General features: G+C 35.7%; 2 protein-coding genes and 1 non-coding gene across 5 annotated transcripts in view; 1 reads left to right on the forward strand and 2 right to left on the reverse strand.

Moving 5' to 3' along the window:
* JAZF1 (JAZF zinc finger 1) overlaps positions 1–2,798 on the forward strand; it is a 322,883-nt gene extending 320,085 nt beyond the window's left edge. The window contains exon 5 of the mRNA XM_043873020.1: positions 432–2,798. Coding sequence (XP_043728955.1) covers positions 432–608 — 177 coding nt within the window. The 3' untranslated portion in view covers positions 609–2,798. The remainder of the gene's footprint in view (positions 1–431) is intronic.
* A 652-nt stretch (positions 2,799–3,450) lies between these two features.
* TAX1BP1 (Tax1 binding protein 1) overlaps positions 3,451–22,073 on the reverse strand; it is an 80,208-nt gene continuing 61,585 nt past the window's right edge. For 2 of the 3 annotated variants that reach the window (XM_043873018.1, XM_043873017.1), the window contains 4 exons: positions 13,323–13,506; positions 12,822–12,970; positions 5,238–5,320; positions 3,451–4,632 (listed from right to left, as the gene is read on the reverse strand). In XM_043873018.1, coding sequence (XP_043728953.1) covers positions 4,431–4,632; positions 5,238–5,320; positions 12,822–12,970; positions 13,323–13,506 — 618 coding nt within the window. In that variant the 3' untranslated portion in view covers positions 3,451–4,430. Of the gene's footprint in view, positions 4,633–5,237; positions 5,321–5,518; positions 5,565–12,821; positions 12,971–13,322; positions 13,507–22,073 lie in introns of those variants that run through there. The other variant, XM_043873019.1, reaches the window with a different exon arrangement.
* On the reverse strand, positions 11,298–11,404 carry LOC122674925. Its single transcript, XR_006335089.1, has one exon. It is a non-coding gene; the product is annotated as a U6 spliceosomal RNA (small nuclear RNA).

A 22,073-nucleotide genomic window follows, 5' to 3' on the forward strand; every position in this document is an offset into this window, starting at 1 on the left:
CCAGTCAAGAATTTATACGTCTTGAACTTTCATTACCCTAACCTTTGTTTCCTTTCTTTAGATTTTTTGTTTTGGCTATCTTGGATATATTTATATAATTGTTCACTGGCAACATTCTTCAGAGGGAACTATGCCTCTACAGTCCGTGAGTCGTAAATATGTATTTTATGTAAAACTCAAACTTAGTACTTTCAGAGTAACTTGAGGTCTACCTGAAATGGCCTCGGGGTAGCTGTGTGCATAACCCTGTCTGCACAGCCCACGGTGAACACACTGGACTGCTTTGGTCACAACTGGAGTTCACGAAAGCCTATTCTGTATACAGTTGCCATCTGAGAGATGTCCAGTTGCAGTCAGACCCACACTAAGGTTTTCCTCCATCAGACAATTGGGTGACCCCATTTAACATCATATTTTTGTCTTCTCCACAGAATGTGAATGGCATAAAGTACCATGCTAAGAATGGTCACAGAACACAGATTCGTGTCCGTAAACCATTCAAGTGTCGTTGTGGTAAGAGTTACAAGACAGCTCAGGGCCTGCGGCATCACACAATCAATTTCCATCCCCCGGTGTCGGCTGAGATTATCAGGAAGATGCAGCAATAACATGCTGGTCGTAACTGTGCCAAGAAACCCTCACCAGCAGTTGCTGATTTTGAAAACAGCCACCTTTTTTCAGGGGAAGCATTCAGCAACCCTTTAAAGAATTAAATGCATGCTTTAAATTTTTTCTGTAATTTTGGAATGATGTATCTTTGTAGAGTTAATGATTTTGTACATTTGCACATGTAATCATCATACCCATTTTCATTACTTTGATATAAGGTGCTAAACAAAACAAAAAGCTCTAGGTTCTTCAGCACATTTTCCCCAAAACAAGATTAAAATTGAGGGCATGTTGCATATTGTTTGGTTGTATTGCAGTGATATCAACTGGGGAGGGGGGGGGAGGAGGGGCTAGCACTGAGGTTTTTTTCCCCCAAGATTATAATGTGATTGAAGTTTTCAATACATCAACTCATTGTGTTCAAAACCAAAATAATACCTTCATTATCCAACTGGTTACCATGCCTTACATAATGGAGTTAGTACTTGTGAGTAGAAAGACTTTAGGTAATGGAAATATAAATAAGAATGTTTAACATAATATGCTAAAAATATTTTCATATTTAAATAACATACATAAAGGGTGTGCTTTCTGTGTTTTATATTATTGTGCAAATCCTTTTGCCCTTTAAAAGTCTGAAAATCTTGCCATCTGACTTATCATTTTAGAGTTATAAATAGCATTTTTGTACAAAGTCTATTCAGTTCACGCATTAGTTTAACATTCATTGAGTGCCTGCTGGGTGCAAGGGATTCAATTTATGCCTATTGATATCTGTGGACCAAGATACTAGTTTAAATACTTTTCCCTGAAATCTGTTAGGAAACACTTTGAAATACTTAAGTGCAAATCTTTCGTGTGTAAAATTTAGTTCTATCTTCATCTTTAGGTGAAGTTTTAAAGCACTTTGTAGTTCTCTATTGCCAACAGATTAATGTTTTATGTGTTGCCAATTCTTGCAACCACTGCCCAACCAACCTGTGGGTTGCAAATAAGAAAATCCAAGCACGTTTCAAAGAGGAACATTTTATTAAGACCCCTATCACCTCTTCATGCTCATTGTGTTTTTAGAATTTTTTTAAAGGCACTTTTTTCCATCACATTGTAGATGTCTGTATTCTCATTGGAAACGTCTGTTTAGCTTTATAAGACATTTTGCTGAAATATGAAATTGAGCCTTATTGACAATTAAGTGCTTATTGCAGCAGGTGGTCAAAGAGTGACTAATACATGACCCATTAAGAGTGTAACTACGTCTGGACCATTCCTGGAGTTTTTCTTACCAACAAAACCATCATGCCTTGAGTGTTCATTTCTCCCAAGTGCTATTCCTTAAACATGAGTTTACCAATTGCCTAATTATGCAATAAAAATTGCTTTGAGATGGCTAACTGCCCACAAAACTGGTGAAAATCAAAACTCGAAATGCCTGTAAAGTAACTTTCTTCCTGTTTCCATTTGTTGAAAGTCTTATAGATGGGAGGAAGCAGGTGTCCCTCCTCAATTTTTCAGAAGTTCTGAAAGGAAGACAATTCTGTTAGCCAGATGGGTAAGCTTCTATATCCTTAAGTTGTGAGTCCCTCATAATGAGGGAATTAAAAGTATTTATAAAGACACTGCCCTCTATAAATTTCCTCAGATCTCTTAAGAGTAGTCTTGGTCCTGAACGTACAGTGTATCCTTGTGTTAAAGGGTGATCCAGACATGAGAAGCACTAGTTGGTGCGTAAGAAGGCCCTACTTGGCTATTTCATACCTACGTACAATTGACCAAATTTTTTTTAGGCCAACAATTATCATCTAGCTTTGCTCCTTCTAGTGCAAGAAACTTGTAGGCTGGGTCAGTAGTTCAACTGCTAAACAGTCATTAGTCATTGTGCATGTTAGATTTCTTTCAACTATAAAACAAATTCCAATTTCTATTTACTTATTCATTGTGACAGTATTACTAAACAGGTAAGGATGGGAATATTTTGTTATACCGTGTATAGTGAATGTATTGTACTGTGTCTGTGAAAACTGTGCTTTAAATTATATTTTCATATGTTTTGTTCGGGACAGAGCACATTAAGTTTGAAAGCAACAGAGGTTTGTTTTAGAACTGAAGGCAACTAAATAAAATTCCTGTCAAGAAAAGCTGCTTGTAAATGAAATCACATTTAAAATAAACTGCCTCTGACCCAAAATAAACATGGCTCTTTATTTTCATTAGCATCCATTATCAAGGCCAGTATCCAGTTTGCCACAGAAACGAATATCCATTCAGTACCTTGTTCTCAGGCTGCCCATTTTTTGGATTCAGCTGACACATGTATATGTCATCAATGTTTTACATAGATCACACTGTTTTTTCTATCACTAATAAACTACTTGTAAGCCTGGAGCCAGAAACTACTTAAAAATAGGTTAGTATGAACAATTTCATTTCACTGATAGTAAGTAGTCTATATTAAAGTATACTTTTAGGTTGGCATGGTCCACAGTTACTAACTGTTCTTACTGTTGAACATATTTTACCTGAATATATTCTGCTTAGTCTATAACCTATCCTGAAGCTTAAAACATGGATTCCTCACAATAGCATCCCAGATCTGCCATGTCCTAACATCTGGCACCTGACTGCCTAATACTGTTTTGCCCTAGACTCAAACCTTTTAAAGGACTTCAGTTTACATATAGCACTTCAAAATGCCACTATACTAAGTATTAGGTTCATATCTTAGATAACTAGTATGCTTAAGTATTTTTAATAACTACAAAAAGAAAAATCAACAAGTCTGTATTTTAAATTCTTAACATTTATATTATTTCAGAAAATTTAAGACCCAGGACCCAAAAGACATTCAAGATGATCACAAATAGATTTATTTGACTGAAATTACATATCTCTAAAAATGTGTCCACTTTAATGTCAATACTATACACATCAAAGACATAAAAAATACATTAGTTTGATTTGGGTTTATATGCATTACATGTTTAATCACTTACTGAGAACATTTTTTTAAAGTTATACTCTTATCGGGAAAATGAGAAAAAAAAAAATACATTTTCTGTGATTTTTATGCCACAACCACCACTATTCAGTAGATCATTTAATATAAAACAATTACACCAATATATCTTGTTCCATTTCCCCATCAGACAGAAATACAACTTTAGGATGGCTTTAAAATAATTACTCAGATACTCTAAAGTTTCTTCAGTCATAAAATTAGCAAAATATGCTTTCTATTAATTCCTAAAGCAAACATCTCAAATATAAAAGGATAGTTGCTATCATTGCTATCTTGCAAACATGTGATCTCATTCTACATGCAGCTCCCTTTCTAAAGAGCATTAAATTTTTTTTTCATGGGCTAAATTATGAAGTTTTTGTATTCAAAGAATTACTTTGCAAGACTTATGATAAATTCTTTTTACTACATAATTTTTAATAGTCATGCTTAAGCAACAAGGTCAACAGAATCTTGTAACTATTCTGCTAAATAACACTATACATTTTTTTTTCCAGTGTGGTAATGCTAAAATAATCCCCATTTCCTTAGTTCATATAATTTTGCAAAATGGGGAATAAATATATAAACACACAAGTATTTCCTAAGCAGGTAAGATTAACAGAGGTTAAAATTACATTTATTGATAGTGGTAAGCCAAAGACTGACCCTGATCCTAGTAACACCAAACTCAAAGTAGCTCTTGGTCAGAAAAGTGCACTAGGGGGTACATGAAAGTGACCCCTTGTGGTCTCCTTACTGCTCTATTTGAAGTGATTTTTTTTCAACTGTTAAACTGTATTATTAACTCCTAATAAAAAAGTAACTAATCAAAATTTAAAACATTCTGATCAAAATGGGTCTGTACATGCCTTTCAAACACCTGCTGGTCATAGTCAGGAGGAAACTGCTCGCTGCACATTGGGCACACCTTCCAGTGACTTTCAACATGTTCTTCGAATTTGCTCTGATCATAGTTAGGAGGGAACATTAATTCACAGAGTGGACATTTCTTCTGAACATCAAAGCTTGAGGAAATAAAATGAAAGAATTACATGTCTGATAAGATTTCTAATAGCAGTAATCTTCAGATATGGCAAGACTGCATTTATCTAGTTAATATCAGTATCAGCTTAACTTACCTTGAAACTCTTCAGTTACTCCAGGAACCTTTTTCTTGGTCCTAAAAGCTTGCTATTGACAATTGTATAAACCACTTATAAAGCCTCTAAATTTATTTTACAACTAGATTGACAAAAACTTCTTCTCATCGAATAGAAAAAATACAATCACATGTGAAATGAGGCTCAGTGACAAGAATTCTTCAACTGTTAACTAACAGAATGCCTTTTGTGAAACTATAAAGATTAACTGAACTTGTAATTTCCCAACAGTGCTCACTCAGTTTAACAACTAAAGGTGTTCACAGCACTGGTTCTCAAACAACTGCGTGTATCCGCGCCATCCGGACGGGCACACTAAAATACATGTTGGTGGGCCCCACGACGAGAATTTTGGGTTCAGGAGGTCTGAGTTACAGCCCTGGATCATACGCACTTCTACTAAACTTTCAAGGACCATACACTGAGAACCACTGGTAATCCCAATTCTACACAGAAAAGAGAGAAGTTACCTGGGATCAAAGCAAAAGCCTGTTCCATGCCCACGTAAATGCTGACTTGGAGGATCAGGAGCAGTGGGCACTTTCTCATCTTCCTAGGCAAAGAACAATTTTTGCAACTTTTGAGAAAAGTGAAACCAAACAGAAGTCCCTCAATTTAATCAAGCACTATATAAAGTAAGTAAGATTATAATTTAAGAAACTTTACTTCTATTCTCATTAGATTTTCCTGTAAACAGAAGTTTGAAAGTAATTTGTTTTTACAGAGTATTTCACTGTGGACTAAGTCTTACCTTGAAATAAAAAGCAGTATTCAGTGGAATGGAGAGCGTAGTATACCTGCGTGTGTGTGAAGGAAAATTAATATACTTCTGAACTATATGTAGGTAACTTAACTGCATTTTTATCATCCATACACTGGCCACTTTCATTAAAATCTTAAGACTATATTACTTTTTCTATTATTCTCATTAAATACCTACTAGTGTGTAAGACAGGCAGGATCTTCTTTGACAATATACATCCACTGCACAATACATAGAAATTAAAGGAAAACTAGCAATATATATGTGAGGTTTACATGTGTATTTTGTTGGCAAATACATGAGAAAATTCAACTGGAAAACCATGTTAAAAGCAAAGCAATGTACCAAACTACAGGTCTCAAAAACCCTGTTGTAAAATAATCAGATTAATTTTTTTTAAAAATATTTAACTACCTGATGAACAGATTATCAAGGTAGCCTGCTGAAAACCCTGTAAATCTGAGTTGGGATCAAAAACAAAATGCTGGTTTGGATTTCCATGCCTGCATCCCAGTGGTCACTTTACAGACTTGTGCACACTGCTACTACATCAACAAGGGGAAGGATGGCATAACATGGCTGTTACTCTGACAATTATCCCCTCCTGAAAGACAGGGGTCGGGGGGGTGGGGTAACACGAGGCTCCCCACTCTCTCTCGCCCATGTGCATCACCTGAGAAAACAGTTCTGTTGGCAAATGATTCCCTTAGGCTATACTTGAGCAAAAGAAAAACAGGATCAGTAATCTAATAGGAGATTGAGAAGCTGAGGAATACTGGACAAGTATTTCATATACTTCGAAAATTAAAGTCTTTAACTAAAATCCAGTTTTAAAATCTAAACATACAGAGGGAAGATGATACATAGTTGAATCTGCTAAGCTTAATATGTATGACAGGTAAATTGTGATTTTGTGCCACATTACTCTGGCTGCCAGATTTAGGCCTTCTAGTAACAATACCTGAAACATGAATCGGCTTCAACAACTACATATAAAATAGTGAACAAAATTTTCTCATGTATGTAAAATACATGCTCTTTAAGAAAATGAAAACATAATTAAAGGTCTCTTCATATTCTACATTTAGAAATTCTTGAAGAGGTATTTATAATACAATACAACCTTCTGGTGCCAAATATATAATGGGAGCCAAAAACCTCATAACTACCTTTGTGTTTCTTTTTTAATAACAGCTAACAGCTTATACCAATGTATTGCCCTCCATGAATCAGCTAACAATAGAGTCTGATGCAAAGATGCTAGTTCAGACCAACCTATCAGACCTGTTAACCCAACTGATAAAATGTGGAAAAGGGGATTTAAAAAAAAAGCAATTTATATTTTCTAAGCCATATATAATTTGGTAAGGATAACTCTGTTACTCTATTTCCTACCAGAATAAAAGGGGAGAGGGACTCAAGTAGAATTCTAGATAGAATAATGAGACGATCATGAAATAAGAAACCACCTACTCAGAGAATAGGTTAAATATGTAATAAAATCTGAGGAGTCAATTAATATAATATAGTCCCTGGTGGTCTAGTCACGCAAAAGGACCAAGTTTTCACTCACAAATACAGTTACTCCATTTTACTCATTGAGCTTGGCTATTTCCAAACCATACTAGCTTACATACAACAAATCAGACAGGGAAATGAGGCTATTAATGCAGGCTCACTGCCAGCAACAAAAAATGGCTACTGGTTAAAAAAAGAAAGGTAGACAAGAACCAAAAACAGCCAATAGGATTTCAACACTGCATCATACAGCTTTACTATATACATTAAAAGAATGTGAGGACATCATTCAATACTGATTTTTTAATTAATAAACTTCAAATTTATTAGTATTCTATTTTAGAAAGCTTTCACTTAAGTTTTAGCACTGAAAGTTGTCAACGCAAAAGGATTCTGAATATCAGGTTTTAAAATATTAGTAGCTAGGTATTTTCGCAAAACTGCTTAATACCACACTGAAATGTATTTATGAACAACTGAAAATAATTGAATTTTTCTTAAAATATTTTCAATAGAATTTTAATCTACAAAGGCCTAAGCCACCTACTTGGTTCATATACCTTTAGACCCATCAGCATAATGCTCTTTCTACTGTAAACTGGGTTTTAAGCAAAGGAAATATATTAAACTGAAGCCCTACTTGAAACCCAAAACTTCTCACAGGATGCTCAATTCAAAATCTAGTGTTATAAATATATTCTTGCTTTTTATCAAAGCATATCACGAGTTTAACCAATCTCTTAGACGATAAGATACATTTAATCATACTAAATTCAAAACACAATCATGATCATAAAAATATAATTACCATATGACACAACAATTCCACTTCTGGGTATATGTCCAAAAGAACTGAAAATAGGAACTCAAATAGATATATTGGTACACTTATGGTCATATCCACATTATTCACAATAGCCTAAAGGTGTAAACAATTCAAATGTCTACCAATGGATGCGTGGATTAACAAAATGTGGCATACACATACAATGTATGGTATACACATACATTACTTAGCCTTAAAAAGGAAGGAAATTCTGACACATTATAACATAAATGAATCTTGAAGACATATGTTAAGTGAAATAATCCCACCACGAAAAGATAAACACTATATATGATTCTCCTTATATGAGGTATCTGCTGCTCTGCTATGCTTAGTCGCTCAGTCATGTCCGACTCTTTGCGACCCCATGGACTGTAGCCCACCAGGCACCTCTGTCTGTGGGGACTCTCCAGGCTACTGGAGTGGTTGCCATGCCCTCCAGGGGATCTTCCCAACAGAGGGATCAAACACAGGTCTCCCACATTGCAGCCAGATTCTTTACCGTCTGAGAAACCCAGGAAGCCCAAGAATACTGGAGTGGGTAACCTATCCCTTCTCCAGGGGATCTTCCTGACTCAGGAATCCAACCTGGATCTCCTGCATTGTAGGTGATTTCTTTACCAGCTGAGCTACCAGGGAAGCCCCAGGTACTAGAATAATCAAATTTGACAGATGACAGGCTGAAGCGGGGGACGGGGGATGGAACTGCCATTTAATAGGTAGAGAGTTTCTATTTTGTCAAGATGAAAAGAGTTCTCAAGACTGGTTGTACAACAATATGAATATACAGCTGACCACCGAATGATGAGGATTTGAACTGTGCAGATCCACCTATATGCGGGACTTCTTCAGTAGTAAATACTGCAATACTACATGATCTACAGTTGGCTGGATCTTCAAATGTGGAGCCATGGATACAGGAGAAAAGTGCAGCTACAGGGGACCGATAAGTTGTACTCAGATTTTTAACTGCATAGAGGGTTGGCACCCCTAAGCTTCACGTTGTTTAAGGGTCATCTGTACTTATTGCTATAGAACCATGTATTAAAAAATAGTTAAGATGGCAAATTCTACATTATATGTATGCAACCACAATTAAAAAGGCAATCGTGAGCAAACCATCAATATGCACCCAGTTACACCATTTGAATCATTAGGATTCAGATAATCAGCATTTCTCAACCTTTGCCAGAAATTATTAACTGAAATTATTTAGATATCATTTTTTGCTGTTTAGGTGCTTAGTCGTGTCCAACTCTTTGTAACCACCCCCACCCGGCCCCCTATGGACCATAGCCCACAAGGCTCCTCTGTTCATGGAATTTCCCTGGCAAGAATACTAGAATGGGTTGCCATTTCCTTCTCCAGGGGACCTTCCTGACCCAGGGATCAAACCCGTATCTCCTACAGTGACAGGCGGATTCTTTACCACTGAGCCATTAAGGAACTAGTAATAAATATCAATGAAGAAAGATCTACCACCTAACAGAACTTTTACTAAGTTGATAATTATTACTTTAGCTCAAGAACATCCTTTAAGAAACATCTGCTAAGGTCAAAACCAACACATAAGAACAGAGTACCAATAACTCTGGGTAACTACTACATAAAGTTTTAAATAAATGTTTATTTTTATCCTTCATAACTCTGTATTATTAATATTGGTCAACATCCTCTTTTCATGAGATGTTACTATTCAAACTCCTCCAAATGTCCATGAGTTTGAGCAAACTCTGGGAGACAGTGAAGGACAGGGAAGCCTGGTGTGCTGCAGTCCATGGAGTCACAGAGTTGAACACAACTTAGCAACTGAACAACAACAAACATCCATTTCCTGTAATATGTCAATGAAGGAATATCAACTGAATTTATAACTATAATTTAAAGATATTTTTAAAAATGAAAATAATTTTATAAGATCTCTATTACTTTTCAATTGTCACTTTTCTCAGATACATGCACCCCTATAGTCATAGAAGCACTATTTACAATCGACAAGACATGAAAACAACCTACATGTCCATTGACAGATAACTGGATATGGTGATGTGTATATATATACATATATATATATACTGGCTGAAGCAGGCCAGTTGGTGTCTCTGTTTGCTCCATTTTAAAACAGAAATATAACAGTTCCTACCTCATAGGACAGCAATAGAGAGTTAACATATTAAAGCATTGGCTGTCAAAACTACAGAAACATCTGTAGCTATCACCATCATCATAATTACAGTGTTACAGTTACTGCTGTTATAACTATTAGGTAAAGGGGAATGAGTCATAAAAGGCTTTTTTGATCTGATAGAAACAAAGTTTTTGGTGAAGAAGGGAGGGGATTATGGCAGTATGGGGAATATGGTGCAATATGACTAGAGGGGACTGTTAAGTGTAGCTGCTTCAGCCCCAACTCAAAGGTGCTGTGTCCCATGGCTGTTAAATACTTCCAAGGGTAAAGAACCAGAGAAAAGGAACAGGTCAACTCAAATCTGCTTTCTTTCTTCTAACTAAAACTACTAAAATATTTCATTTGCAAGTGATTTTTGTTGTTGTAATGACAAGAATTAAAAAAAAAATAGGTCTGAATATACATGAAAATTAGTTTGTCTAATGTGAAAAATTTTCTGATAGCAAAATACAATTACCAAAATGTGCCTATTAAGAGCCCTTCCATCTCATTATCAAATTTAAGCATGTCAGCAAACGAGCACAAGATTCTAACACTGTTTCTCATGGGTTTGCAGGAGGGCAAAGCACACAGATCAGAAAGAACATTCTGCTAATTAAACTGAAGCAGATGACTACAGTAGAGAAGGGCTTGTCACATGTAACATCTGTGCCAAGAATGATCAGATTAAATATGCAAAATGTGAAGTGAAGGTGTGAAAAAGCAGTAAGATAATACTCTAGACTTCAAATAGGCTACAAAAGTTCTGACAGTTTTCCTAATTATTCCCAGTAATGGACACAGGAGGCCAAAAGGCAGGAGAGAGAAATACATTTTTCTCCATTATGGGTGTTGAGCTCTAGGGCTAAAATCATGCCTGTCTGAACACTGATCAGTTTCTGCAAAGGTTAATAGCAATTAAATGCAGCAAACTAGATTAAATGAGAAACAGGTCATGATACCACTATACTTGCAAAGAGCACAATAAAGCATTTCTTTTAAATTCTTAATGCACAGAAAATCCAACAAGAGCTGCTGTAAGAAAAAGGTCTATCTATTAAATGGTAAAGAAATCTCCTAAATGAAAAAAATGAATGTCATGCAACATAAACTGATTCAATTACCATCAGTATTGTGCGGCCGAGATTAAATACAAATGATGTCTACAAGAGTATTTCTCAAAAAAACTATGATACACACACTTCTTCCTCTTTCTAAGCTAAAGATAACAAAGAGTTCACCTTTTTTTTCTTTCTAAAAATATGGAACGCTTCACGAAATTGCGTGTCATCCTTGCGCAGGGGCCATGCTAATCTTCTCTGTATCGTTCCAATTTTAGTATATGCGCTGCCGAAGCGAGCACAAGAGTTCACCTTATAATTTAAAATGGGATATATTAATAAGTGCAAAACTGAAAAGATGCACACCAGAGCATAATATTGTCATTAACACTTTGTTTCTTCCGATCTAGAACATCTATAATCAAAAGAATATAGTAAATTACTCTGTGATAATCAAGATTAAACCATCTGTGACTACAGTTAATACTGTATTATATATGTGAAAGTTGCTAGTCAAGGCTATGGTTTTTCCAGTGGTCATGTATGGATGTGAGAGTTGGACTGTGAAGAAAGCTGAGCGCCAAAATATTGATGCTTTTGAACTGTGGTGTTGGAGAAGACTCTTGAGAGTCCCTTGGACTGCAAGGAGATCCAACCAGTCCATCCTACAGGAGATCAGTCCTGGGTATTCATTCGAAGGACTGATGCTGAAGCTGAAACTCCAATACTTTGGCCACCTCATGTGAAGAGCTGACTCACTGGAAAAGACCCTGATGCTGGGAGGGATTGGGGGCAGGAGGAGAAGGGGACAACAGAGGATGAGATGGCTGGATGGCATCACCGACTCGATGGACATGAGTTTGAGTAAACTCTGGGAGTAGGTGATGGACAGGGAGGCCTGGCGTGCTGCGATTCATGGGGTCGCAAAGAGTCAGACACGATTGGGTGACTGAACTGAAGAGAGCAGACCTTAAATCTTCTCATCACAAAGAAAAAAATTATAACTGTAGATGATGGACATTACCTAGACTTGTTATTCTGTAGTACACACAAGTACCATTATGCTGCACACCTTAAACTAGTATGTTACAGGTCAACTGCGGCTCAACTTTTTAAAAAATTTTAAGATGAAATTACCTTGGGGGCTTTCCTGGTGGCTCAATGGTATAGAACCCACCGGTCAATGAAAGAGATCCAGGAAGATCCCAATGCTACAGAACAAACTAAGCCCATGCATCACAACTACTAAGCCTGTACTCTAGAGCCCAGAAAGCATGAGTACTGAGCCCAAGTGCTGCAACTACTGAAGCCCAAGTACCCTAAAGCCCCATGCTCTACAACAACAGAAGCCACCACAATGAGAAGCCTGGGCACCACAACAGGAGAGTAGCCCCCGCATTCCACAACTTGAGAAAAGCCTTCACATCAAGGAAGACCCAGCACAGCCAAAAATAAAATTATAAAAAATGATTCTTGGGAGAATGAAGATTTATAATTAGCATCATTTTTAGAAAAATATTAAACTATCTTATAACTACAATATTCTAAGATCATTCTCCAAATAAATTCTAAAGTATCCTTTGAAACTTATTCAAAAAGATGAAGCAAGCAATCATGTGTACACACAAGCGCACATATTCTCTCTTCCCACACACACGTAACTCTCTACACAGGACAAAAATAAGAGAGACAAGCTCAGAAAATGGAAATTCAATTTACTTTACTATCCTCAAGGTCTTCTAAACCATCAGGGCGGCTTAGGTTTCGAGCAGGCTGGCTGCAAACAACATTATCCTCCAGTCCCCAAGAGGGTACTCTCACAGGTGGCCTTTGGATTTCATCTGGGTAAAAAGCACCATCTGCTCCATCTGAAATAAAAATTTTGGAAGGGTAGGGTAAAACCTGGTCCTAGAATTAGAATCCCTATCTATAGCAAGGATGAACAGAATATAAAGAACCATTTTAGTGTATCCAAAAAAATATTTTTCTTTTTAACCCAAATGACCTTTAAACTATGTGTAATAAGCAAATAGACTCCTCATTCATGGTATATCGCTTCTAGATGAAGCCAGTTAGTGTTAAACATTAAAACTGTTTGTTATAAAACAGGATTTCTATTAGAGTTGATTATACCAACTAAACAGTTCTCTAATCCCACAAAGACACAAACAAAAAAAACCTCCGTATTTGGCTAACCCCAACAAAAAAAGTTTTAATAACCTCTTGTTTCTGGTGTTGCATAAGGATTACCATACTGCAGAACTGGTTGTGTATTTGACACTGCAGGAACATGACCACTTTTCTCTAAGCTTGTTTTGAGACACTGTGAGATCTGATGAGGACTTTGGGAATTCTGACCTTCCAATTTCCTTTCTGCTTGATTTTCTACACTCCTTTTATGTTCCTAAAATTAACAAAAAAGAAGGTGAAAAAGCAAGGCAATTGAGTATTTTATAACAAGAAAAGCTTAAACATTTAGCCAAAATATTACAATGATTTCCCTATTATATTTAAAGGATACAGTTGGAAATGTTGGTTCTCAACTTCTCATAAATGTCCCTCCCACACTTAACAAAACCAGAAAGCAAGATAAAGCCCAATATATATTTTCAAACTGTGCCAATTAAAGTACCCTTTTCATTGAGCTGAGGGGAAATTATGAATCTTTTATAATTTAGCTATTAGTAAAAATCATTAAGGCAAAAAACAACTCGGACTACTTCCCTAGTAAATTCTATCAAACATTTTAAAAAATATATTAATCCTGTATAAACTCTTACCAAAACACTTTCTCAGCTTACTTTATAAGGCCAGTATTATCCTGATACCCAAACCACTGACATCACAGGAAAACTGCAGACTGCAACTGCAGACCCTCATGAATACTAATGCAAAAATCCTTAAGAAATCAAATTCAGTATTAAAAGTAATATATCATGACCAAGTAGATTTTATCACAAGAAAGCAAAATTAGTTTAACATACAAAAATCAATGCAATTCACCATGTTCACAGACTAAAGGAAAAACTGGTATGATCATTTCAATAAATTCACAAAGAAACATTTTACAAAATCCAACATGCATTCATGGTTTAAAAAAAATAAAGTGATGTTAACGAAAACCAACAGTGAATCTTAATGATAAAAAATTAAGTGATTCTATCTAAGATCAAATATTAAGGCAAGAAAGTCTGCTAACCACTTCTATGCAATATTATACTGGAGGTACTAAACAGTGTTAAGGTTAAGGCAAGATTAACGGAGACAGATTGGAAAGGAGGAAGTAAAACCATCTTTATTCACAGATGACATCATCATAGTAGTGGGAAAATCCTAAGGAAATCTACTAGAACTAGGAGAATGAGTTAATTTAGCAAGGCTGCAGTATATAAGGTCAATATAAAAAAATACCAACCAACTGTATTGTCAGCAACACACAACTGAAAAATGAAATTTAAAAAATTCTTTTTATTTTAAAAAGAATTAATAGATAAAAATTAAATACTTAGGAATAAATTTAGCAAAAGATGTACACGGTCTATAAACTAAAGACCATAAACATTACTGAGAGATACAGAAGAGAGGCTCAACAAATGTAGAAATATATCACATTCATGGACTGGAAAACCTCTTTTTATACTATTAAATTCCCCTCAAATTGATTCACAGATTCAAAATTCCAGCAGGTTTTTGTATAAATTGACAAACTTGATTCTAAAATGTACACTGAAACACAAAAGTCCTGGAACAGCTCATTTTTAAAAAGTAGAACTTCAAGACTTACACAATCTGATTTCAAAACTTATTATAAAAGCTATAGTAATCAACTGAGTAGTTCTGGCATAAGGATAAATACACAGATCAGGCATAGCCAAACTTTTTCCATAAAGAGCCTAATGGTAGATATTTTCAGCTTTGTAGAACACAGTCTGTCACAGCTACACAAATCTATCTCTGCTGTTGTCACAGACAATTACCTAAAAATGAATTGACATGGCAATGTGCTTTAATAAGACTTCATTTACAAAAACAGACCACAAGCCAAATTCAGATGTAGACTTTAGTATGTTGACCCTAATATAAATAAAACAGAAAAGAGATTCCAAAAATATATCCATACTCATTGCCAATTAATTTTCAAAGATGAAGATATAATTCAGTGGAGGAAAACACATTCTTTTAGACATCTGATGCTAAAAAAAAAAAAAACAAACAAAAACCTGGCTATCTGCATATAAACAAAAATTTTTTGACTGTCATTCCATACACAGAATTTTAAATAAATCATAAATCTAAATATAAGAGCTGAAAATATAAATATACTAGATGAAAAAGTAGGAGAAAAATCTTTGTTACTCTGGGTCAGGCAAAAATTCCATATAGGACAAATATAGCCTGAACCATTAAGAAAAATATTGCTGAACTGTACTACTTCAGAATTAGCAGCTTCTGCTCTTCAAAAGCTAGTTTCTTTTAAAAATGAAAAGATGAGCCACAACTGGGATAAAGTATTTCCAAAATATCTAACAAAAGAAATTGGATTTGGAATATATTTTTTAAAACTCCAAACCAAAAACCAAAGAAAATAACCCAATTTAAAAAATTAGGTAAAAGATATGAACAGACATTCACAAAAAAATATACATGAATGGCCTGCAGGCACAAGAAAAAATACTGAGCATCACCAGTTAGTCATCAAGGACTATCCAAAAGAAAAAAAAAGAAACTAATCTTAAAAGATATATACATCCCAATATTCATAGCAGCACTATTTAAAATAGCCAAGATATGCATGAAAATAACCTAAGGCTCATCAACAGATGACTGGATTAAGATGCTATGTATGTGTGTATGCATGCACTTGATGCAATAAGTCAAAGATAAAGACTATATGGTATCACTTATACACACATGGAATCTAAAAAATATGCATAACTGTACATACAAAAAAGAAACAAACTCACAGATACAGAAAACTTGTGGTTACCAAAGGAATAGGACAAATTAGGGGTACGAGATTACAGATGCAAGTTACTCCATATAAAATAAACAACATGGATTTACTGTGGGGCACAGGGGCATCCATTATCTTGTAATAACCTATAATGGAATATAATCTGCAAAAATACTGAATCACTATGCTGTACACCAAAAACACAATAATGTAAATTAACTATACTTCAATTTTAAAAAAAAATTTTAAGGTTAACATTAAGAAACAATAATAATTTTTAAAAACCCTAGTCTTCAGAGAAATTAAACTATAATTTTAACAAGGCAACCCTACATAGCCAATAGAATGACTATAATTAAAAACTGGTAATACCAAGGGCTAGTGACTGGAATGCTCATACACTGCAGTGGGAATGCAAAGTGGTACATCCTCTTTGGAAAACAATCTGGCTGTTTCTTAAAAACACAGACATAAAAAAAAAAAAAAAAAAAAACACAGACATACCACACAAGCCAGCAATTCCCTTCCTAAGTATCTACTCAAAAAAAGAAAAAAGAAAGTTATATCCACAGGAAAAACTTGCAAGAGGATGTTCATAGCAGTCTTAATCATAACCAAAACATGAGAAATAATTTGAACGTCCATCAGCTAGTAAAAGGATTAATGTCCATAATCAACAAATGAATAAATTCTGTATGATCATATTTTTATGAAATGCTAGAAAAAGTAAAACTAGAGTAGAAGAAAGCGGATCAGTGGTTGTCTGGGACTGGGGGTAGTTGGAGGAATGGAGTACATATGAGCACAAGCATGTGCAGCAATAAAACATTCTATAGTTTGAATGTAATAACAGTTACAGTACTATATATTTGCCATAATTCACTGCATTGCACTTAAAATGGGTGAATTTTATCGTATGTAAATTGCACCTCAATAGAGCGGTTTAAAAAAATAAAATCAACCAAAAATATTAACAAAGGATGTAAGGATAAAAATTTTCACCTGTAAAGTAAAATTTAGCTGGTTTTGCTGACTGTCATCCCTTGGGAGTACTCAAGATGAGACTCTATGTTAAATTTTTACCTATAAAGTGACCTTAAAATAGGGTAAGTAGCCTTAAAATGAAGTAAATCATTATCATTGAGAGCAAAACTAGTTTGTGTGTTAGTCGCTCAGTTGTGTCCAACTCTTTGTGAGCCCCATGGACTAGCCCACCAAGTTCCTCCAAATTCTTCAGGCAAGAATACTAAAGTGGACTGCCATTTCCTTCTCCTGGGGATCTTCCTGGAACAGGGATAGAACCCAGGTCTTCTGCATTGCAGGCAGATGCTTGACCATCTGAGCTACTAGGGAAGCCCTGAGAGCAAAACTGGTAAACATGAAAAATTCAAGTCAATTTAGGCTTGAGACGAGAAATGGGAATTAAAAGTTCTTGCTAAGCACGTGAAAAGAGTAGAGAAGGCATAAGAAATACAACATAATGCAGGACTGGTAAGTGAATGACTTACCTAGAACACAGGATTCATTTTAAGAGTAGAAGAAATATATCTAAAAACACAGCTCAAGGGCAATATGCCGATCTGTCCTACAGTTTAAGACCTATCAGTTCACTACAGTGGGCCTAACAGATCCTGAACAGCACCACCACCACCATCAAACAGTTCTGAGCAAGGTTAATCTAGCGAACTATAGCGAGCACACCTGAAAGTATAAACAATTAGGGAGGCAGAATACCATGGTGGACTGGAGTCCGACCAGAATTTGCTTGTCAGCTCCAGCACAAAAAACCCTGAGGAACTTACCTTCTGCAGGCCTCAGAGGACTACTGAGAAATGAGGGCACTGTTTAAAACATAGCAGGCCCTCAATGGATGTTCCCTCATCTCCTGCCAATCAAAAACCCCATTCACACTGCTGTAGTGATTCAGGATGTGAAAGTGACAATATGAACAGAGAAAAGGGGAGAGAGTAAATATAAAAAATACTTCAAAGATGATTCAAGAAAAGAGGGGGGGAAAGGCATGGAAGCAGCAAAAGAGTTAGACATGAGAAAATACTTCTATAAAAGTACAAATCAGTTTAAAGGAGTATTTTTCTATAAGCAAAGAATAAACTACTTAAATGAAGTCAGGGTTTTATCAAAAGATTTATACATGCACTAATATAGACAAGGAACATCACAGAGAATTTCAACCTAATAAAGAGTTTACTCTAGGCTCATACTCCACTCCTTTAAGATCAAAGATACAACAAATCCTCTGCAAATAATATATGGGTAAGAACAGGAGTAATAAGCAGCTTTGATTCCTCATGGGGGAAAATAAATGGAGGCAGGCTAAAAATACAGGAACATGGACAAAATTGTTCTGATTGGGTTGTTTGGAAATCAGAAGACTGAACTGTTAACTTAGAAAAGAGTCTTAAATTTATATTCACAACGCACCCACCCTCCTCCAAAGGATCCATGTTTAGAATTCAGGATATCCATGAACTTAGATGGAAAAAAACTACATCTTTTCACTAATTTCTAACTTAAATTTATCATTTTCTTCAATTATGGATGCAGGCAAAAAACACAGCAGCAGTTGCACTGCCTTTGTCACCCACAAAAATCACAGATATACTCAAGACAACTTCCATTAATCATTTATAGCTACATACAAATATTACTCTTCTATTCTCAAAAAGGAAGCAGATCATCTGGAAAGATGAAATGAAATTCAGAAAAAATGCTAATCAGGCACCTGATGTTAAAGAACATTTAGAAACAGTTTTACTTTAAAAATATTTTTTATTTTTTCTCTGGTAATAGTTAATAAAATACTTCCCACCATCATTTTTATCATTCTTTGCCACTGTGCTTTCTGCTTTATTATTTTCTTTTCTCTTTCCTTTTCAGATTTCTAGTAAGGGGGTTATACAGAATATCTGAAATAGTATGAAAATGGTAAATAATCCTAAGCAGTGGTTTTTGGAATGACATAAGATATTTTAAGATATGTTAAATTTCTAAATACATTTAAATTGGTAGAGTTTCTAAGACATACTAAATTACTTCATACTATTAACAGTTACTTTTAAAATATATATTTGTATGATACTAGTGAGCAAGTTACTCTAAAAAACAATAATGAATTTTTATTCACACATATGTTCAATAACTATGTTACTGAGAAAGAGGAACCAGACGTCAAATTGCCAATATTCTCTGGATCATAGAGAAAGCCATGGAATTCAAAAAAGACATCTACCTCTGTTTCATCAACTACACCAAAGCCCTTGACTGTGTAGATCATAATAAACCATGGAAACGTTTTAAAGAGATGGGAATACCAGAACATCTTACCTGTCTCCTAAGAAACCTGTATGCAGGTCAAGAAGCAACAGTTAGAACCCTGTATGGAACAACTGATTCATTCAAGGTTGAGAAAGGAGTACGACAGGGCTGTCTGCTCTTACCCTGTCTGTTTAATCCATACACTGAGAACACATCATAAGAAATGCCAGGCCGGATGAGTTACAAGCTGGAATCAAGATAGGCAGGAGAAACATCAACAACCTCGGATATGCATATGATACCACTCTAGTGGCAGAAAGTGAAGAGAAACTGACAGCCTCTTGATGAGGGTGAAGGACGAGAGTGAAAGAGTCGGCTTAAAACCAAATATTAAAAAAACTAAGATCATGGCATCCGGCCCCATTACTTCATGGCAAAGAGATGGGGAAAAGGGGGAAGCAGTGACAGATTTCCTCTTGTGCTCTCAAATCACTATGGATGGTGACTGCAGTCATGAAATCAGAAGCCGTTTGCTTCTTGGAAGGAAAGCTATGACAAACCTAGACAATGTGCTGAAAACCAGAGACATTACTCTGCCATCAAGGTCCACATAGTCAAGGCTATGATTGTCCCAGTGGTAACGTACGGTTGTGAGAGCTGGACCGTAAAGAAGGCAAAGCGCCAAAGAATTGATGCCTTCAAACCATGGTGCTGGAGTCCCCTGAATGGCAAGGAGATCAAACTAGTCAATCTTAAGGGAAATCAACCCTGAATACTCACTGGAAGGGCTGATGCTGAAGTTGAAGCCCTAGTATTTTGGTCATCTGATATGAAGAGCTGACTCACGGGAAAAGTCCCTGATGCTGGGAAAGATTGAGGGCAGAAGAAGAAGAGGGCATCAGAGGGTAAGATGACTGGATAGCATTGCCAATGCAATGGACATGAACTTGGGCAAACTGTGGAAGATGGTGAGGAAAAGAGAGGTCTGGCGTGCTGCAGTCCATGGGGTCACAAAGTCTGACACAATTGGGCAAATGAACAACAACAATGTTCAATAATTATTTATTGAGTATCTAATATGTGGCAGGCACTGCTCTCCAGGCACTAGAGATTCAGGTACAACCAAAACATACAAAAATTCCTGCTCATGTGAAGTTTGTATCTAGAGCAGGGAAGATGAACAGGAAACAAAACAAGTAAAATACACATTCTGTTAGATGATGATTCATCTTCTTTTTTTTTTCTTTTTATTTACTCACTCAACTAACGCTTAATGATCATTTGGTTTATCCCAGGCACTATTTGGATCTAGGTTTCAGTGCTGAAAGAAAAGGATTTAATCCTAACCTTAAAGAGGAGTAAGGGTTCTAAAAAAACACTGGGAAAAGACAAACATTAAGCAAGTTGCTGAAATAGCAAACAGAAATTCTTATAAATACACTCTTTAAAAGTAACATAAAACTACAGTATCACTAGCAGGAAAATTAAGAGTAACTCAAGAAGAAAGGAAGTAGAAAGCAAACTGGCCTACTTCTATTGCATTCCTGACACGGTAGGGCATTAACTGATAATAAAACTGCTGATGGCAGTACATTTCTTTTACCAAATGTTTTTATAAGCAAATGCTATAAATTATGTTTGACCCATTAACATTAATTTGTTTAGTCATTCAACAAATATTTAACTTCAAATATCAAACACTATGAGTGACAGTCACTCAGCCATGTCCAACTCTTTGCAATCCCATGGACTACACAGTCCATGGAATTCTCCAGGCCAGAACACTGGAGTAGAGACTACAAATACAATGGTGAATAAAACAGACATGATTCCTGTCTTCATGGACCTTATACTTAAGCGAAGGGAGTTTTAATTAAGAGAAATACGTACAGAAATAAGTATTAGTTACAAATTATGGTAAGTGCTGTAAAATAAAAGTACAATTCCCAGGTGTAAGTTTAATAGAGATACCTAATAGAACGAGAGGTCAAAGAAGGCCTCTCTGAAGAAGAGTCATTTAACCTGAGACTTAAAGCATAAGTCAAGAGTAGTAGGAGTACTTAAATATTTAGAAGAAAATATTAAAAGATTTGGGGATATACTTGAAAAAAATACCACTGGGTTAAAACAGAAGGAAAATGGTTGAAATTATAAGATAGCCATAAAGTAACATCTGTTAATTGCTGGGTGAGCAATACAACAGAGTTCATTACATTATTCTCTTCTTATATATGTTTAAATTCTTCCCAGACTTTTCTAGTTTAAAGTTAACTACCAAAGAATTGTAGGCAAGAATATTCTTGGCAAAGTACATGAACAAGGGTCCTGAAACAAGAAAGCAATTCATGAGTTTTAAGGCCCGAGTGACTGTAACAGTTCTCAAAATGCAATCCCAAGAGCAGCACCATCAGCAGCAACTTGTCAGAAATGCAAATCTCAAGCCCCATCCCTGACCTACAAATCAGAAACTCTGGGAATAGAACCCAGAAAGCTGTGCTTTAACAAATCATACAGATGATTCTGATGCAAGCTCAAGACTCAGAACTACTACTGAGAGGAATTCTACAATAGAGGAGAATCAAACAAACTGTGGCTTAAAAGGGGTTGAGAGAGAGAGAGGCTAGTCATATAAAAGATTATAATCTATACTAACAATTCTGGAGGGATTCCCTGGTAGTCCAGTGGTTAGGACACCATGGTTTCACTGTCAAGGGTATGGGTTCAACCCCTGGTCATGGAAC

The sequence above is a fragment of the Cervus elaphus genome, chromosome 18 (assembly GCF_910594005.1).
Source record: "Cervus elaphus chromosome 18, mCerEla1.1, whole genome shotgun sequence".
NCBI lineage: Eukaryota > Metazoa > Chordata > Mammalia > Artiodactyla > Cervidae > Cervus > Cervus elaphus.